Genomic DNA, 19949 nt, shown 5'->3' with positions numbered 1-19949 from the left:
ATCTATCCACTGCGCCACCTAGCTGCCCCTTCTTGGTCCTTTCTTATAGGATTATCTTTGTACCTGACAATGGCGATCCATGTACTATGATGGCGATGCCTCTTTGGTGCTTGGCTACATGGCTTTCAGGAGAAGTAGAAATACCCAGGTACCGAGCTATGCATCTGCTCACTGGATTATCATCGATTTCTCCAACTTCATCCATGGAATGGGTCTCACTGGCGCTTTGTGGTTTTTCAGGTACTTAAAAAAACACACACACATACATACACACACTTATTATGAAGAAATGACATGGAGGGATATGAATGGTAGAGGGATATCCCATGTTTTAATCTCTAGGATTATTTTAGTCAAGAGTTACCTATATAGTTAAGCCTTTGAAAGGATTTCTATCATAATAAATATGGAGATGGGCAAGTTGCTTATTATCTCAGGGTTCCAGCTAACTTTCTAAGACTATACCTTTATCTGTACCAGTAGAGGGAATTTCCATACCAAGGGTTCCCCACCCAGATAGTCTAGAGGTGACCCTGGCCTAGGGGTAAGGGGTGCATGACTGGGGGAAAGACAGGGCTCTGCAGAGGTGACCAGAGAAATATGGAAGTGATGACTTCATGTGGCACCTTTGAAGAAACCAGACTTACTGCTTATAGATGTAATCAAATTAGTTTCCAGTTTCTAACTTTTTTAAGGGCTTAACATTTTCAAAAGTGCTGGCCTACTTAAGGCCATCTTTCGTTCTATGGAGATGCAATGGATGGATTAGTCTAGATTTTCACAACCTGTCTAGGAAGTTCCTAACTTAGACCTCGCTTTCTAAGGCTTTGCTTAGGACCAGCCTCCTCTTCCCTTGCCCTGGTCAGTGCTTCTCTCCTGGTCCATTCTGGGACAAGGTATGTGGCAGCATTCTGGGCAGTGTAAGGGAAAGGGGTGAAACAGAACCTCAAGGCAGCTCCCCCCCCAACTCTTGCTGCTCCTCTGAATTCCATGCTGCCCTCATTACCGGCTTCCATCTCTACTCACATTTTCTCTCCTTCTGTCCTTCGCCTCCCAAAGATCCCATCCCTGCTGAGCATGCCAACCCACATGTCTCACTGGCCCCATGAACTCGGTTCCCAGTTTGAAAATCCCAAACTGAATTCATGCTCTTCCTCTCCCAACCTTTTCCCCTTTCTCTTTTGAGGGCGACACCACCTTCCTCCTGACACGGGGTCAGTTTCTTCTCTCTCCTCTCCCACATGCAATGAGTTTCCACAATCTCTTTCGTTCATCCCCCCTCCTCTCTGGCCACACACCATCACCTTACTTTAGCCCCTCCTCACCTCTTGTCTAGACTGGTGAGACACCTACCTGATCTCCCTATTTCCAGTCTCTCCCTTTTCCGCTCCATCCTTTCCATAGCTGCCAAAATAACATTTCTAAATCACATGCCTGTGTCACTGTCTCATTAAAAACATCTTCAGTTGCTCCCTATTGCCTATAAGAAGGATGAAACATGAACTCCCTCGACTGGTATTTAAGGTCCTCCACCATGAGGCTCCTTCCTGCCTTTCTGGCCTTCTCTCCTTTCAAGGTTCAGCTCTTCCATGAAGAATCCTTGACTGCCCCCTCCTCCCTTCCTGTCCCTCTCCCTCCCCGCTGCAATTTTTCCCAGAGCACATATTTTTTGATCCTGACTTTGCCCCATTCTCCCTTGTGGGATCCTCATGTGTGTGCTCTTGTGGTCCCATCCTATCCCCATCATCTCCTTGTGGGCAGGAAGTCTGGCGTGTTAGATCTTTGTACCCAGGCTTTGCAGATGCTTAGAAAATTTTTTTGGTTGGATTAAAATGAATGAATCAAATCTTACTTTGGTCTTTTGTGTATCCAAATATATATTACTCCCTATGGAATGTGCTTTGGTCTTTCTCTATACAATGCAATTCAACACAACAATCAGGTAGTAAGTAGCAGGGGTGGGATTTGAATCCAGGTCTCTGATTCCAAAAACTGTGATGTGGTAGAAGGAAAAACAGAAATGCTGACCTGAGGTGATGACAGTGGAGAAGGAAGCGGGGGGGAGGGCGTCAATCCCAGGAGCCCAAAGAAGAAAAGAAAGGGGCTGGTGGGGAACAGGCCCAGAATGCACAACTCTCTTAGGGCTTCACATTGGCCGGGCTCCCCGTGTTGATTCCCATTTCCTCATCCCATCCCTGCTGGACCCCTTGCCTTGATCCTCCTTCAGAAGGGACACATGGGCTCCTAAGTTGGAATTCTTACCGTGTTTCCCAGGAGAACCAATATTTATAAATGATGGTTGGTCCTATCATATGATTAGCACTCTACTGCATGTATACAAATAGACTTTCATGGGAGAGTACAGGGTTCTCAAAAAGAAGAATATTGAATGAATATCTGAAATTATGCCATTGGAGACTCATTTGATTTGTTGAGACTTTATCCTCTGTTAAAGCACAAATCTCCTGGGAGGAGGTGGTGACCCATTTAATGTTATGGACAACACAATGAGAGAGAAGAGAGGAGGGTGCTACATGCCTAAGTCTGGGAAAGGAAAGACCACCAGAAATAAGCTTGCCCTGGTCTACGGTCAGGCCTTGGACTGCTTCTGGTTGGACTGAGCTGGTCCCCAGGGGCTGGGGCACAGATGCCACATGTGCCACGCCTATGGTACTCCCAAGTGCACCTGAGCCAGACTAAAATGTAACTGGTAAATATTGAACAACAATAAATAAAAATACAATAAAGCATAGGTAATGTTACATTTTAAAACTAAGTCAACACACGGCCTGCAGGGCTCCTTAAATAAAGTCTAGAGGCCCCCGCTTCTATTTGAGGTGGACCCCACTGGGTCAGGCACTTACGATGGGAGAAAAATCTGTCTAAGTTGTCCTCTTCCTCTTCTTCCTCATGAAAATTTTGAGGTGCAGGGAGTGGTACATGCTGCTTTTCAAAGTTGGACGTAACCGAGATGCCTCTAGTAAGAGAGCTCCGCTTCATATTTGACCATATTCCATACTCTGGGCTGTGGGGTTCATCATCCTCAACTGTGGGGAAAACCAAAAGAGCTCAAAGAAGGTAGGGGCAAAGAGACAATGAAACGGGGACAGAGAGAGGGAGGAGAGAAATGGGGGAGGAGGAGGGAGAGGGAGAGAGAGAGAGAGAGAGAGAGAGAGAGAGAGAGAGAGAGAGAGAGAAAGAAGGACAGAGACGGAGACAGAAAGGCAGAGAGAGAGACAGGGAAAGCAAGAGAGAGAAAGACAGAGACAGAGAGGGAGGAGAGAAATGGGGGAGGGGAAAGAGAGAGAGAGCCAGAAACAGAGAGAGACACAGAGACAGAGAGAGAGATGGAGAGAAGAGAGAGAGAAAGAGAGATAGAGACAGAGAGAGAGAAGAGAGAAAGAGAGAGAGAAGAGAGACACACACACACAGACAGACACAGAGAGACAAAGAGAGAGACAAAGAGAGAGAGAGAGAAAGAGAGAGACAGAGACAGAGAGAAATAGACGGGGTTGTTGACAGCACTGTTCACTTTAGAGTACAGAAAGCAAAGGAAAGCACAGAGTCGAAGGCATTCCAAATGCTTCTTTCTGTCCCTGGGACACATTAAATTGCTTGCTCATTTTCGGGCAGCTTTCCCACCACCTCTCTCTACTCTCTACTCTCTACTCTCTACTCTCCACAGCTGTTGTATTAGGTTTTGAAAATACTGTGTATGCCACAGGATCCTAAATCTAGAGCTGGTTGGGGTCTCAGGGCTGATCTAGTCCAACACCCTCATTTTTACAGATAAAGAGACTGAGGTCCAAGATGGTGAAGTGATTTGCAAAAGTAGTCAATGTCAGAGGTGAGATGTGAACGCAGACCCTGATTCTAGAGCCAGGAATGCTTTCACTACAGTACCATCCAGCCTCTAGAATAAGAGCCAGCAGACAGGTGGTGCAGTGTATAAAGCTTTGGGCTTGTAGTCAGGAAGATCTGAGTTCAAATTCTGTCTCAGACACTTAATAGCTGTGTGACCCTGGTCTCTCCCTGGTATCTTGCTGTAAAATTGGGATAATAATAGCCCCTACCCTCACAGGATTGTTGTCAGGATCAAATGATATAGTGTAAACCCTTAATCACTCTATAAAATGTTAGTTACTATTACTATTAAGACAATGGTAAGCAAAGAGCAAAACTATGGGGTGGTTAGAGAGACTACTTTCTTCTGTTCCCCACCACTGTAGCTTAAACCAATGGCACTGATAAGTTTAGCAGATCAATTTGCTCTCACCTGGGAAGACAAAGAATGATGGGACTTGACGGCATGGGATGTGGGACAGGTAAACTTCAGCAGGGGAATGGGATGGGGAGAAGATAGGAGCTCAATGAAGCCTGGGTATTGGGAGAGGGCTCGCTGTGGTGGATGGGGTACCACACTGAGGGACCTGGGGCAGATGCACAACACCACCAGGGGCCCTAGGGCCATGAAGAGCGGTCCTAGGACTGTGAAAACAACCCAAGCTACGTGGCGCCATGTGGCTGGGCTTCTGAGGATAAGGTAGGGCCCAGCAGCCCAAGAGGCATGGCAGGAACTTCCCCAGTGTCCTTTCCTCATCTCAAGCCTGTTCTCTCCTCTGGGTTCTTGCCCACCAGGCAGGAGACTATGAGGGCTGGGAGGAAAGACTTTGGGCAGGCTGGAGAGTTGGGTTAAAACTAGTAATGCTTAAGTTTTGGTGGGTTACCTATTTTTCTTTCATTTTGAAGGGGAGCTTTGGAAAAGGAATGGATTCTGTCTTGTGAAAAACCAGGTTGGATCTGACCCTGATATTCCCTCCCCGCCATTGCTCTTCTGTTCCTTTCATTGATGTGGACGGATGTCTCTATGGGGGATATAGATTAGCAATTCATATACAACCTGTAGTATTTAGAAGCTGCTGGAGCTCAACACCAGGTTAAAGGTCCCAGAAAGAAAGACAGGGTGTCCCAAAAGTGTTAGTGCCATTTCAAGTTTTTTTTTTTTCTTTCCCATAACAGCAAACCAAGTTTCTGCCAGGCATAATTGATTAATAGCTTGGCACTGACTGTATAATATGTTCATGGGATCAGCCCAGGCAGCTGGAAATTGGATAGATGTGTGCGGAGGAAATCCTGGAAAGAGGAGATGAGAATGGAAGGTCTTTCCCTAAGGAAATGACTGGTGACTTTGTGGCCGAGGCTGGCCTGAACCTCTCGAGGTATTCAGTTCATTCAAGCTACAGAGCTGATCAGAGCCTCTTCTGGTTGGAACATCTATGCATGCTTTTAATTACATGTGACCCCATGGCCATATTTCTAAATTCACTCCTTTTCTTTTTTAATAATCCTTAAAAGATCACACTGGTCTTCATGAAAGGGTATGGCCGAGGATGGAGAAGAGAAGGGGATTGCATTCTGCTATCAGGATGCTCAGCAGGAAATGAGAGTTATTTAATGTGAAGGTTGGGCTACCCAATGGTGTTGTGATCAGACTGCTCAGAAATTTGAGCCAGACACTTAGAAACCTAGAGTATTCGGGATGCATTGGGCAGACTCCAGGAGCTAGATTATGCATCTCCCATAGGGCAGATCTCCAAGAATCAAAGGGCTGACCTCGAGGATTCCTCACAAGGTTGGGGTGGGGGAGTGGAAGGAGGCATGGGGCCAAAAGAGAGCGAGAATAAGGGGACGAGGTGGGGCCTAGAAGACAGGCGTGGGCACAGAGGCTGAGAAGGAAGCAATGCGTTCTCATTCCATCCTTTGCCAGGGAGGCTTCACCCAACCAGGGATTGGCTGGCTGCTAATTGTGTCTCCCTTGTCCTGCCACTTTCCCCCTGTGGCCCCAAACAGAAGGGAGCGGGAGTGTGAGGGCAGAAGGCACCAGGCGCCCAGCGTCAGCCCTACTCTGCAAACTGCCCATGCCTCTGTCGTTGGGGTCTTACCATTTTCCTGTGCTTCCATAGACCTGTTCTTTTGCTCTTCCTTAAGGCGTATTAGTTCCTTGTAATACTCAATCACTTCAGGGGGCAGTTTTTCTCCTGGGGTACGGGGTGGCAGGAGAAGAGTGTTACAGGCGTCATAACCTTTTAGCTTTCGAAGAATCTGTACCAAGAGGGAAGAAAAGTGTACTTTGGTTTCTCAAATGCTTTCTCCACCCCTCCCCGTTATACTTATTCAAATTTGAAGCCCTTTAATATCTAGGCCAGCTTTTCTCAATTATTTGTTCCTTCCACGGTCTTGTTTCTCAAAGGCCTGGTGGAATCTCTGGCATCTTTCATTTATCTTACGGACTGTGGATTTGGTTTTTTTGTTTGTTTGTTTGTTTGTTGTCCCCCCCCCGAAGTGTTCAGGGTTTCAAGGCAGGAAGGATTCTCAAATCCTGGAAAAACTCAGCAAGTAGAACATTTTGGTGAAATGGGGCTCTTATTTTTCTTCACTTGAATACTGAGTTTTTCCAATCTGAAAATTATTTTCCAGTGATTTATTAGTTAATCCACATTATATTAATTTTTATTTTTTATAGATCAGGAGTTGATGAGAAGTCTTTAAATTTGTTAAATCTTTGTTTGTGTTAGGAATCTGGGGAGTAAGACTGGAATAACTCAGAGGTCCTGCCTCTTTCTTGTTCTTGTAAAGATGGGGATTATAACTCAGCACACACGAAACACCTTCTCTGGAAGACGTGTAAAATGTGCTGTGTCCTCTGACATGGCCCCTTTAGATAGCTGCATGATGACTTGGGGCCACTGGGCCCGTGGCTACTGTCATACATGTTCTTCAAATGGGCACGTGTGCTTTGTAGCATGAGGACTGGCAGTGCTTTCCTGGAATAGCCTGATGTCAACCGGTAGACCCAGAAGGGAGCATTTGTAGTTGAGGAAGACAGAGGTCAGGTGTGGCTGGGTTGCCCCCCTGACCACAAGATAGAAATGTCTTCTCCACACCAATGTCTTAATTATCAGCCAGGGGCCTTTCTTCAGACTCCATCTTGCTCTTACAGCAAATACCACGAGGTAGCTAGGTAGTACAGTGGATAGAGCCCTGAAGTCAGGAGGACCTGAGTTCAAATCTGGCCTCAGACATTTAGTAGCTGGGTGACCCTGGGCAAGTCACTTAATCTTGATTGCCTCAAAAAAAAAATAAGCAAATGCCAGAGCTAACCTTCCCCACCTGCCTTCTTGATGCTTTCTCCTTCCTGGACTTTTTTTATTTTGGTGATTTTTTTTTGGCATTCACAAGGTTCTCTCCTAAAATCTCTTCTATTCTCTCTCTATTGGCTCCTTCAGTAAATATTTATTGAATGCATGAATTGCCCATAATGGTTTGAAAGAAGTTTCTGGATAGATTTTTTTTAATTGGTCATTAGGATTTTCTTCCTACTTGAGATGAACTTGCTCTCTGAAACCTAGATTAGATCAAGTGTTGATTTAAATCCCAATCCCCATGAGAAGCCTTTAGTCCCTTTCCCAAGTCCCCCTGTCTTAACCCCTGGGGGCATGCAGGGGATTGATTCACTATAAGCCTGGAAGGGATGTAGGCTTTTCTTACCTTCTCTTCTAAAAGATATTCCTGATCAAATTCTAGGGAGTAAAACTCAATGGGAAAATTACAAGGATTCTTCACTGTGATCTCTGCCTCATCACCAGCAGCAAAAGGCAGCAAAGGCCCCAACTCTACAACAGAGGGGTCAAAATCCAGGCGGGGCTCCAGTCCATAGCCTTGGACAAGCAAGGGCAGCTTCTGTGAGCTGTGAGCGATATTCATGGTCAGCATCTGGCTATAGAATTTCTGAGGAGGGAAAAGGACAGAAATAGAGAATCACAATCAAAGGGAAAGACTTGACATGCCTTTCCGCTTCCTGGCTGAGGAAGCCAAGACCTGATGGATGCTTTCAACTGGTCCATCATTGGATACGGTAGAAAACTTTTCAAAGTAAATTGTCCTGGGAGAATTCATACCTAGGTAGACAAACACAGAGTTCAGCAAAATTAACTGATACATCAACCAAACCCAACATTGCCTCACCGGGTTCCACACCCATAACCCTCCACCTTTGCAAAAGAGGGAAAGAGGCATTTTCTCATCTCTTTAGAGCCAGATGTGGTCACAATAATTACATAGCATTCAGGATTATCATGCATATTGATTCCGTACCTCTACTTACTTCACTTTGTATTATTTCTTGTAAGTCTTCCCATGCAATATAATGATACTTAATTATATCCAGGGATTGAAGTTTATTTAACTAATCCCCAGTTGATGGGCATCTACTTTGTTTCCAGTTCTTGGCTACTACAAAAAGTGCTGATAGAAATATTTTAGTGTACAAGGGACCTTTCTTTCTATCTTTGGTCTTCTTGGGATATATGCCTGGCAGTGGTTTCCCACTCTTCACCCCCCCCCCAAAGGTATAGATATTTTAGTCACTTAACATGATTTCAAACTGCATTTACAGAATGGTTGGACCAATTCACACCTCTACTAATAGTGTGTTTTTCTTTCCACAGCCCCTCCAAATTGATTATTCCTATCTTTTGTAATTTTTGACAGCTTTCAGTATGAGGTCAATCTGTCAGTCAATAAACATTTATTAAGTGCCTATGATGTGACAAGCACTGTGCTAAGTTCTGGGGTTATAAGGAAAGGCAAAAGATAGTTCCTAGCCTCAAGGAGCACACAATTTAATGGGGAGACAACATACCAAAAAAAAAAACCCCTATGTATAAACTAACTATATACAAGATAAATTGGAGATAATTAACAGAGGGAAAGCACTAGTATTAAGGTGGATTGCGAAAGGCTGCCTGTGGAAGGGAGGGTTTTATCAGAGACTTGAAGGAAGCTGGGGAAGCCGAGAGGTGGAGATGAGGAGGGAAAGCATTTCAGGCAAGGGAGGGAAAATGCTGTGAGTTGAGAGATGGAGTGTTTTGTGGGAGACCCAAGAGGGAGGTCCGTGTCACTATAATGAAAAGTATATGATGGTGAGTAATGTATAAGAAGACTGGAAAGGTGAGGGGCAGGGCAGGTTGTGAAGGGCTCTGAACACCAAATGGAAGATATTGTACTTGATCTTGAAGTTGACAGGGAACCATGGAGTTTATTGAACATGGAGATGGCAGGATTAGATATGCTCCTTAGGAAGATTGCTAGGACAGCAGAGTGGAGGATGGACTGGAGTGGGGGGAGAATCAACCAGCAGGCTCTTGTAGCTTGAACCAGCTGGTAAAAGAAACACATCAATGGCCAGGGTGTGAGAAGATGAAGTTCTGTGCCAGGGTGGTAGCCGTGTTAGAGGAGAAAAGGGAGTATGCACAAGAGTTGTATTGAAGGTTAAATTGACAGACATTGGCAACAGATTGGCTATACGGGGAGGTGAGAGACTGAGGAGTGAAAGATGATGTATTAGTTGTAAGCCTGGGTTACAAGGAGGACAATGATGCCTTCAACAGAATAAGGGAAGTGAGGAAGAGGGAAAGGTTTTGGAGGAAAGATAACGAATTCAGTTTTGGACTTGTTGAGTTTAAAAAGTCCCAGTTTGAGGTGTCTGATAGGCAGTTGGAGATATGAGACTGGTGGTTAGCAGGGCTAATTAGTACACGTGAGGATCATCAGCACAGAGATGATAATCGAATCTATGGGAGTTGATGAGATCTCCAAGTGAAGCAGTATAGTGAAAGAAGAGAGACTAAAACAGAGCCCTCTTCGACACCCGTGGTTAGCAGGGATAACCAGAAAATCCTGCAAAGAAGACAGAGAAGAAGCAGTCAGATAGGTAAGAGGAGAACCAGGTGAGAGTGGTACCATGAAAACCGAGAGAAAAGAGAGTATCAAGGAGAAGAGGGTGATTAAAAGTATAAAAAGCTGTGAAGAGGTCAAGAGGAATGAGGAGTGAGAAAAGGTCATTGGATTTGGTAGAGCCTACTGAAGTAGAAAGCAGGGTTGAAGAAATGTAAGGGTTATGACATAAGATCTGGGTAAGATGCTGCCCCTGTTTTCATGGAGCTCCCATGGGCTACAGTTTAGAAGGGGGCCAAGGCAGAAACACATGGACTATAGCACACAATATATACAGTAAGTTTTTTGAGAGAGTGGAATAACAAAGTGTTCTGTGATATTGGAGATGGTAGAAGTGGTTGGGAAGATGACAACATCAGTGAAGTCTTCATGAAGGATGTGGACTTTGATTGGAGATTTAAGAGTTAGGGAGGAATTCAATAGGCAAAGGGGAGGGGAGAGGGAGGTCATTCCAGGCATCAGGAACATAGAGATTATTATAAGGAAAAAAAGTGGAGGAGACGAAGCTCTGGGGTGAGAATGGAGCAGCAGGAAGCATGGCACATGGCTGAGAGCTAGAGCTAGAAGAGGATTTCCAGCCAGGACATAACTCTAAGAAAGATAAGGGGAAATGGGAAAAAGGAAAGGGAGGTACTCCTTTACCCACCAGTATTATGGGAATCCATAGGACATCAGTACCTTTTTTGTGTGTAGGAGAATTCTACTTGTTATCTACTTTAATTTGAATAGCAACACGTAGTTGATATAAGGCTGGCCTTGGTATCAGAAGCCCTGGGTTCAAGTCCTAGCCCAGACGCATGCTAGTTATATGATGGGAAAGTCATTCAACTTTTCAGTGACTCAGGCAACTCTTTTAAGACTGAAATTTACAGACAACTCACTGATACACAGTAGTGGACCTAATTTAAAAACACACACACACACACACACACACAATTTTGCTGTTCTGTTTTAATCAAAGGCTTTGCTATTTGACTTACAGTTCTTAGTCTGTTTGTAGAGAATGTACTGTATGGGGGATCTGAGCCATATTTGTCTAACTATGATTACCCCCAAACAGCCCAAACTGGATCCTGGGTATTGAAAGGTTCCAGAGTCATTTGTGATTTATGATACATAGATTTGGGAGTCATTTGTATAAAGATGGTAGTTCAAGCTACTAAGAGTGAATAAGATTGCTGAGGGAAAGAGAAGAAAAGAGGTACAAGGATAAACTGTTGGGAGAACAGCTCCACTAGGTTGGGAAGAGAATGAGGAGTCAACAAAGAGATGGAGAAACAGTGATTTGAGAAGCAGGATGGCAATCAGGAGAGCAGGGTATCTTTGAAGCCAAGGAGGCAGAGTATCCATAATGCCAGGAGAGGCTCAAAAATAAATAGGGGTTGAGTAGGATGAGGACTGGAAGACTTGGTGTTTACGCCATTGGTGATCTATGAGAACAATCCCTAGACTAGAGGTGACAGGACCCAGTGGAATTATTGGTATAAGAAAACTTTTTGAAGAAATTTAGCATTGAAAGGGAGGAGAGAGTTGGGTAGAGTATGTACTCCTTGGGGTGTATTTTACATGTGAGTCCTCTGACAACTACCCTGGTTCAGTATAAGCTGTGGGTCATCATCCACTCAAAACCCTAGCTCATAAGCCCTTTCCCTGGCCATTGATGTGTTTCTTTTACCAACTAACCAGAGAATACATTAGTTTAAAGCCAGAGATGCTTAATTAATTAGGATAACAAAATAAATGACAAGAAAGATCTTCCATACACACAGAAGCACACTCTCTGACAGGCTACCATATCAATAGTGGAAGAAGGGGCACACACAAGCTCCCTACGTGGCTAGGAAGCATGTACGGAAGGACATATATGGCTAGAGACTCAGAATAGCTAGGGCAATTCCTGTTCTTAAGATGGTGTACTATTTGGAACCTTTCTCTACCTCTGACGCAGAGTTGCTGGTTCATTATTTGTGCTACTGAGAAGCAAGCTAATTTTTCTGGTGAGCTCTGAGGTTCTATGCTACCATTTGCTGGTCTTCAGCTATTATATGACCTCTTCCTTCATGAGGCTTTGAATCTCTTCAGCTCTTTTAATGAATAGTGCCGAAGGCTATTTTAGCTCTTTTGTGATTTAGCCAGGTATCAAAAACATTAAGTATTTTAAAGCTTTTCTCTAGTAGTGGTTGGGACAATCTCAGTTCAAACCTTTATCTAAATTGTAGTCTGAGAGTTCCTTTGAACTCTTATATCTCTCTTGGATAAGGAACCTGGCTGGACCTGGGATGAGGCAATTTCCTTCAATCCCCATCATACCTCTTCTGATTGAGATTGAAAACGGTCAGGTAAAACTGGTGAAACTGGTACCCCACTTCCTGTTCCTTCTTAATTCCCATAATCTTACAACTTTGAGGCAGCTAGGTGGCACAGTGGATAGAGCACTGGGCCTGGAGTAAGAAAGACCCGAGTTTAAATCTGGCCTCAGACACTTACTAACTATGTGACACTTAACCCTGCTTGCCTCAGTTTCCTCATCTGTCAAATGAGCTGGAGAAGGAAATGGCAAACCACTCCAGTATCTCTGCCAAGAAAATCCCAAATGGGGTCCCAAAGAATTGGACCCAACTGAAACGACTGAACAACAACAATAAATATCACTTCACCTCAGCCAACCATAGGGATCGTCATAACTTAGATTTTCCCATCTCTTGTAACTATGAGACCTCCGTGATGGTGAACTCTGACATTTCCCTCTCTGGTCAGCCCGCCTTTAGTCAGTGTTACTCTTGGTTAGTAGCAGTCACCTGTTGATAACATTCAGAACTGAAAAGGGGAAGAGGCATGAGCAAGTGATTTAGCAGAAGCTGCTTCATGAGAAGGTAGCTGTGTTGCCATACACCAGATATTGGACAGTCCAGCTTCCTTGAGACCAAAGTAACTATATTATCTTAAGGCCCTAGGATCTCAGTTAAGTCAGGCCTAAGATCTTATTGCTGAAGCATCTTTAAAAAATCCATTCTTTGATAGGCAGTCTAGAAGTTTTACCTCTTCTGATGGCATAAATTTGACCTGTATGTTGAAGCACTCTCCAGTTGCCAGGACTCCAGACACAGGCAGGACATCAAAGGCCTGGGGCTTTGGCTTTAATTCTGCTTGTAGCTTCCTCCTTAAGTATTTTGGCATGCGCTTGTCCAGCTGGTATTTGAAAAAAAAAATCAGCTGATGAGATCCATTTTCATGGAGAATAGACCTGATCTTTGGTTGGTTGAGAAAAGATTAGGTGTAGTATTACTCTAATGTATTCCCCAGAATAGCAAATCAGATTAGAAACCAGAGTATGTAGCAATTCCGATTGGATAGAAACAAGATTTTCCTATGCAATATAAAAAATCCATTTCCTATGCCTTAATGGGATAACAGCAGCTTAAATACATTACAATTCATACAACATCAAATGTGACCTTGCTGATCATTCCTCTCCTTTCTCCTTCCTTTGCTTCTAGGGCCATGGACATCATTCTGGTTCTTCTCCTGCTTGACCTTTCTCAATCTCCTTCATCGGTCCCTCCCATTTCTTAAAAGTATGTGTCCTTGGGGGCAGAGAGGTGGTGCAGTGGATAGAGCTCCAGCCTTGGAGTCAGGAGGACCTGAGTTCAAATCTGGCCTCAGATACTTGACATTTACTAGCTGTATGTCCCTGGGCAAGTCCCTTAGCCCCTATTGCCTTCCCAAAAAAGCAGAAAAACCCAAAAAGTATATGTCCTCCAAGGTTCCATTCTCAGTCCTCTTTTCTCTTCTATGTTTCTGGGCTATCTCATCCTCTTTCTAACTGTCACCTCTATGCCCTTAACTCCCAAATCTCTCCTTCTCTAGCTCCATCCTCTGCTCTGAACTTCAGTCCTACACTTCCAGCTGCCCACAGGGCACCTTCCCTTGGATATCCTGCTGGCCCCTCAAATTCAAGGGAACAAAGACTAGTCTTTATTTTAAATCAATACCTCCTTCTAATTTTCCTATTTATCACAACTGTACCAAAATTTTGAATCATCCAGACACAAAATCTTGGAGTCACTTGTGATTATTTCTCTCTCTTTCCCCACTCCTCTCCCCACCCCCTTCCTATCCAGTTTGATGTCAAATCCTATCATTTCTATCCCTGGAATGTTGCCTGCATTGCAGGACCTTGGACAGTGCCCTACATAAAGCTGGTGCACTGAACAAACATTTAGATGAATTAAATCTTTTATTTTTTTTTTTCATTTCCAGGCTCTTATCACATCCAATCAAGTCCTAGACCCCATTGCCAAATTAATCTTCTGAAGGCTTATCCCGGGTCACACCACTGTCCTATTAAACTTTTTTTCCCACTGACTCACATCTTTTTGCCCTCTGCAATATACCTCCCAACCACAGTAGGTGGAGTACTTGTCTTGAGGTCAGGAAGATCTGAGTTCCAATCCTGCCTCAGACACTTATTAGCTGTGTAACCCTGGGCAAGTTATATTTTCTCTTATCTGTCTCAGTTTCCTTATCTATAAATGAGGATAATAATAATTATTCTCTCCCAAGGTTGTTGTGATAGTCAAATGAGAAGTTGTATACAAGCGTGCGCAAGTATGCATGTGTACACACATGTATACACACACAGAAGTGTACACACAATGCCTATGTGCACACCATGCATTACACATATATGCATGTGTCTGTATGCAGTATATACATATGTATTTATATACACACACATGTATACATACATGCATCTGTATATAATATATGTGCACACGTGCATATATGTACATACATATATACACATATATAGCGCTCAGTAAACTTCAAAGGGCTATACAATATTAGCTCTTGCGATCTCATTCTAGTTATTGGTATTATGCCCCTTATCCCTTCCCTAAGCTTCACAAGAGCAGAGACACCATCTTGTTTCTTTGTGTGTCTCCCAGTGCCTAGAACAAGTACTTTGAATGTGGTAAAAGCTCAATAGATATTTACTGAATCAGAATGCCTGGATCCCAGAACTAGGATCCTTGAGTTCACTCTTCTGGTTACCTTGGAGACCTGTTTAAGGTTAGAGATAAACCATTCGCAGGGAACTGGAAGCTCATTGTGAAGTTGGACAGTGGCCACCTGGCATTGCCCACACTGGATGGTGTCAAACTCCACTTTGTCATGAGACAAGGAGAGAGCCGGTATGGTCACCTTGGCACGCAGGCAGATGTTCAGCGTCGGCCCGCCTAATACCTAGAGTGAGAGGAAGGTTGTGTCGGAGCATCCCCTCACCTGGTGGGGAGACTGACCGAGCAAGGACAATGAACTACCCCGAATGTCAAGTGATAGAACTGAGTCTGAATGCTCCCCCTCACCTTGATAGGCAGAATCACTTCTTTGCTTCCGACGGAGACGTTGGCCGCTTGTGGATCACATCTCACCTCGAACGCTTCCGTTTCACAAAATGGCAGATTCCTCACACGGTCGAGCTGTACACTAAAGCCTGGAGCAGAACGGTAAGATTTCTTCACCATTTTATAGGAAAGGTTAAAGGGCAGGGGAGGCCTTTGAAGGGGGGGATCAAAAGATGGATCTTCCCAGCATCTATTCTGACCCAGGCACCAGTAACCACAGCATCCTGGAGATGCAGGAGGTCTTAGAAGGTCATCTGGTCCAACCCATACTTGTGAAACAGGGGTTCTTGGCCTTTTTTGTGTCATGGGTCTCTCTAGGAGTCTGATAAAGCTGATGGGCCCCTTCTCACAATGATGTTTTAAAATGCATGAAACAAAGTATGTAGGATTATTGATTATAATAAATATATTATTATTTCAATTCTATTGAAATATAGTTATCAAAATGTCAAATAAACAAGTCCATGGGACCTAAGTGAAGATGACTTGCTTAGAGGCGTCTCCTCTATGTCATGCCCAAGTGGTCATCCAGGCTTCACTTTGGAGAAGACCTTTAGAGACCAGGACTCTCCTGAGGACATGGCAGCACTGAGCATACTCCAGAGGCACAGGGTGAAAAGATGATACCAGCTCTGGAACAAAGAGTGGGGACAGAGCCCCTCCCTGATAAGAAGGGAAGGTGTCCTTGGCATGTTACCTGAATCACGAAGGGCACTCTTTTCTGCGTGGAAAGACACTGGCAAATTGCTGGTGTTGGTGATTTTGACAATATGGGTGCGGACATTACCAAGAATAATGTAGCCAAAGTCAAGGATATACTCGGGAAGATGAGCCCTGAAATGGTGAATGGCATTGGTCACGTGAGCTTGGCCCCATCTAGGGCACTGTTCACATCTGAAGAGCTATCAAGGGGGAGGGGAGAGAATATGGTTTTAGCTTCTGTCGTCCTGTTGCTATGACTGGACAAGTAGGAGTATCTACCTGAATTGTGATTAGAAACAAGGTCTTGTCCAGACAGTCCATAGACTCGTACTAATTGTCATCTTAGGTGATATTTACCAAATGCCTTCACATGCCTGAGTCTGTCCCTGTTGATAGGCCTGGCATATAGCAGACTCTTAATAAATGCTTGTCAACTGACTGACAGAGTCAAAGCTTTGAGGCTTGGGAGCCGAGTTTAAAATCTCTCTGGTTAACTTGATGCCAGATAATGTTTGACTTGTCGATTTTGTCTAATTCTACTTCAAGAGAATAAATCTCTATTTAGGTCTCATACACCTTCTTCTAGACTCATCCACTGACACGTTCTGAAAACAATAAGCAGAGGAACGACTCACTTGAGCAATCTACGGCGAGGTTGGTAACTGAAAAAAGATTCCTCCAGATTGAGTAATTTCTGTTGTTCTAAAGCATGATGTTGGATGATCAGTCGCTCTACTTCCATCTGGAGCTGGACATCTAACTAGAACAATAAAAAACAAGAGACAGTCACTTCTTTTCTCAAAGAAAAAAAAAATACCCTTCATGCATCCTTAGCTGTCACAGACAACCAAGGACTGCCATTATCATCAGGGACTGTGGCTTTGGATTGGTTAGATTCTGGATGAAGAATGAGCATAAAGAAAGAGGGGCCAAACCAAGCATACATTCAGAGGCCATGAGACTGGGTTATGTTCCGATCCTCATACATATCTTCTGAATTTACTCATATAAGTCTTCATCTAAATTTATATAAATCTTATAAATCGTCTGTGAGAGTTTGGGGCAAGTAATTCCTCCTCTTTAGATTTATTTCCTTCTCTATAAAATGAGGGGCTTGAGGCAGATAATCTCTATGATCTATTCCATTTCCAGCATTCTGCAGTTGTCTTCCAGTGGGAGGAGGGAGAAAATGTTAGCAGTGGAGCAGACTTTAAGATACAAGCTGTTTATTTGGGGGAAGCCATGGAATGTCAACAGACTGTTGGAAATTTTAACTTTCTGTTCAATGTTGTTGAAAACAACAATAATGTTGGCAATAAAAAGTGGAGTTGTTTCTATACTTTCTTTGAGGAATTCAAAAGTTTTCTTTGACATATCTTATTCACTTTTCAGAAAACCCCAGAGTCATAAATGGATCTCTCTTATCCCAGTTGGAATCCTGTGCCCACCTTGGGAATGATATCATTAGTTATGTTCCTTGTGAAGAAACACATACCCTTTATATTTTTAGCAATTTGGTATATTTATAGAAAAGTTAGTTCAATCTTTCAAATGGCTCCGTCATAAATTCCTAAACATGTTAAGTGAGAAGGTGACCTTGGGTAGCAGATAGAGAGATGACCTTGGAGTCTGGAAGGTCTGGGTTCAAGTCTTGCCTCTTATACATATTGGGCAAGCTGCCTCACCTCTCTGTACTCTAGACAACCCTCCAAGATTGGAAGTTGTAGAGAAGAGGCTGATCTGCATTGGTAGAGGGAATTTCCTCATCTGAGAGTCCTCTGTACCAATGAAATAAATGACTGCTCTAGACCCTAACCCTATACCCTAGACACAAATGAAATAATAACAGTTGGCATTTTTATAGCACTTTATCTCAATTGACCTTAGCAACAACTCTGGGATGTGGGTTCTATTATTACCCCCATTTTACAGAAAAGGAAACTGAGGTAAACAGGTTGACTCACATGGTCATATAGTTAGTAAGTATTTGAGGCTGAATTTGAACTCGGGTCTACCTAAAGATATGAAGGTTTCATTCAAATGTTTGTGCTGAATGAATGAAAGCATTTCTTGGACACCTCATGGGTCTGAAGGTCTTCTTTAATAGGAAGCGCCATGACTGGCTGCAGTGACCAGGGTCCTACTTGAAATAGTGGGTTAGTGCTGAGCTTCCACAAAACTGTGACATTAGGAGGGTTCACCTTCAGTTCCTCAAGGAGCCTCTTCTAAGACCCTGTCATTTTCTTCTTTTCATTGTCTCTTTCCTTCTCCAATGAAGATCCAGAGGCATCCAGTCATTCACAAGAGTAGCTCACCTTTTCCAAGCCCTTTAAAGTTAACCCAATGTTTTCCATATGGAATGTCACTGGATCCTCATGGCAAGGAGTTAATGCAAATGCAATAATCCTTGTCAGACAGACAAGGAAACAGAGCCAGGGACGTCATTCAGTAGAAGTTAGTGACTGCACCCAGTCCTGCCTCCTCGTTTGGAGCCTTTGTACTACACCCTAGCTACCTCTCCTACGTTGCCTGTGATGTGTTAGGGACAATGCCATCAGGACTCTACTGCTGCTAGAAGAAAGGACAACCTATGTGCCCAACTGAAAAAAGCTGGAGGCAGCCTTAACACAAAGGAATGCATTGCTCAGGGTACGATTCTGAAGCTTAGTTGGGGAAATGGCTTTATCTATTAGAAGGCCACCCCTGCCATGAAGAAGGTGCTTCAGTCTTGGGCAGTTATACTGGTCCCCTTATCTCCTACCACTGGACGACTTTCTCTTCTGCCTACTGATAAGGCTACCCAGGACCCTGTTCTCTTTATTTAGAAAAGTGGCCATCAGCTCAAAAAAAATAGTATGACATTTATAAAGAGTAAAGCCCTGCATGTGTGCGATTGTATGGGTGTGAGTGAGTGAGTGTGTGTATGTGTGTGTGTGTATTTGTGTGCATGTTTGATGGTGCATGTGTGTGCATGTGAGTACGACTGTGTGATATGAGCATGCGTTTGTGTGCAAGTGTGCATGTGTGAGTATGTGCATATGAGTGTGTTTGTATTTGCGTGAGTCTGTTTATAAGTCTGTATGCATCTGAGTGGGTATGCATAAGTTTATGTGCATTATGTGAATGGGTATGTGTATAAATGTGCGTTGCATGAGTGTGTGGGTATGAATGAGTGTGTAAGTATATGTGACTGCATATAAGTGTGCATGCGTTTGTGAGTATGCATGTGTACATGTGCATATGTGAGTGTATTTGTATGAGTGAATGTGTTTGTGTTCTAAGTGTGAGTGTGCACATGAGTGTGCATATTTGTGAATAGGTGCGCCCGTGTGTTTGTATGAGTGTGCATGTGCATGAGTATGAGTGTGAGTAGGCATGGGTATGAGTGTGTGGGTATGAATGTATGAGTGTGCATGTGTATAGGTGTGCCTTTGCATATGCACGCACAGATGTTCTGCAGAGGAACAGCAGTTCTTACATGGCTCACCATACACTCCTCCTCAGATGTGGTCTCACTTGCTGGATCTGGGTAGATTGGCAGCTCCTCCTTGCTGAGCTCCTTCCCCAGATTTTTTCTGGCCTCTCTCAAGAATTCCTCATACTTTTCATTCCCTGTTGGTGGTTAGAGAGACAAGAAAAAGCAGAGTCAGGAAAGGAGTGTGAATTGTGGTGCTCCCTCCACCCCCCCTCCCCATACTGGCTCTCATCTCCTAGGGGAATGAAAGGAAAATGAACTTTGTCACCTTCCCCTGCAGTATTGTTTTACCTGAAGTTTGAAATAGAATGGGAAAATCTAAACCAAGGGCTCTTAATCAAGGGTTAGATACATTTTAGGGGGTCCATGAAGTTGGCTGCAAAAAATGACATCTTTGTTTTTACTAACTTTTCACTGAAATTCAGCATTGCCTTCAATTATGTACAGAGGCAACAGGGTCATCAAAAAGAAATCACAGGTATTATCAGATCACATTACAGGTGTAGATATCTAGAAATACAATTTATATTTATCACTGCTTCACAATTCCTGTAATTACTAGATCCTCT

General features: G+C 43.7%; 1 protein-coding gene across 1 annotated transcript in view; it reads right to left on the bottom strand.

Annotated features, from left to right (window-relative positions):
* HYDIN (HYDIN axonemal central pair apparatus protein) overlaps positions 1-19949 on the bottom strand; it is a 470364-nt gene that overhangs the window by 148762 nt on the left and 301653 nt on the right. The window contains exons 30-39 of the mRNA XM_027857914.1: positions 19384-19517; positions 16541-16653; positions 15901-16037; positions 15165-15292; positions 14851-15042; positions 12835-12984; positions 7549-7788; positions 5943-6102; positions 2849-3047; positions 64-218 (exon numbers count right to left, since the gene is read on the bottom strand). Coding sequence (XP_027713715.1) covers positions 64-218; positions 2849-3047; positions 5943-6102; positions 7549-7788; positions 12835-12984; positions 14851-15042; positions 15165-15292; positions 15901-16037; positions 16541-16653; positions 19384-19517 — 1608 coding nt within the window. The remainder of the gene's footprint in view (positions 1-63; positions 219-2848; positions 3048-5942; positions 6103-7548; positions 7789-12834; positions 12985-14850; positions 15043-15164; positions 15293-15900; positions 16038-16540; positions 16654-19383; positions 19518-19949) is intronic.

The sequence above is a fragment of the Vombatus ursinus genome, unplaced genomic scaffold (genome assembly GCF_900497805.2).
Source record: "Vombatus ursinus unplaced genomic scaffold, bare-nosed wombat genome assembly UNPS02012515.1, whole genome shotgun sequence".
Taxonomy (NCBI): Eukaryota; Metazoa; Chordata; class Mammalia; order Diprotodontia; family Vombatidae; genus Vombatus; species Vombatus ursinus.
The sequence above is the reverse complement of the archived record's forward strand: the minus strand, read 5'-3'. Positions and strand labels throughout refer to the sequence as shown.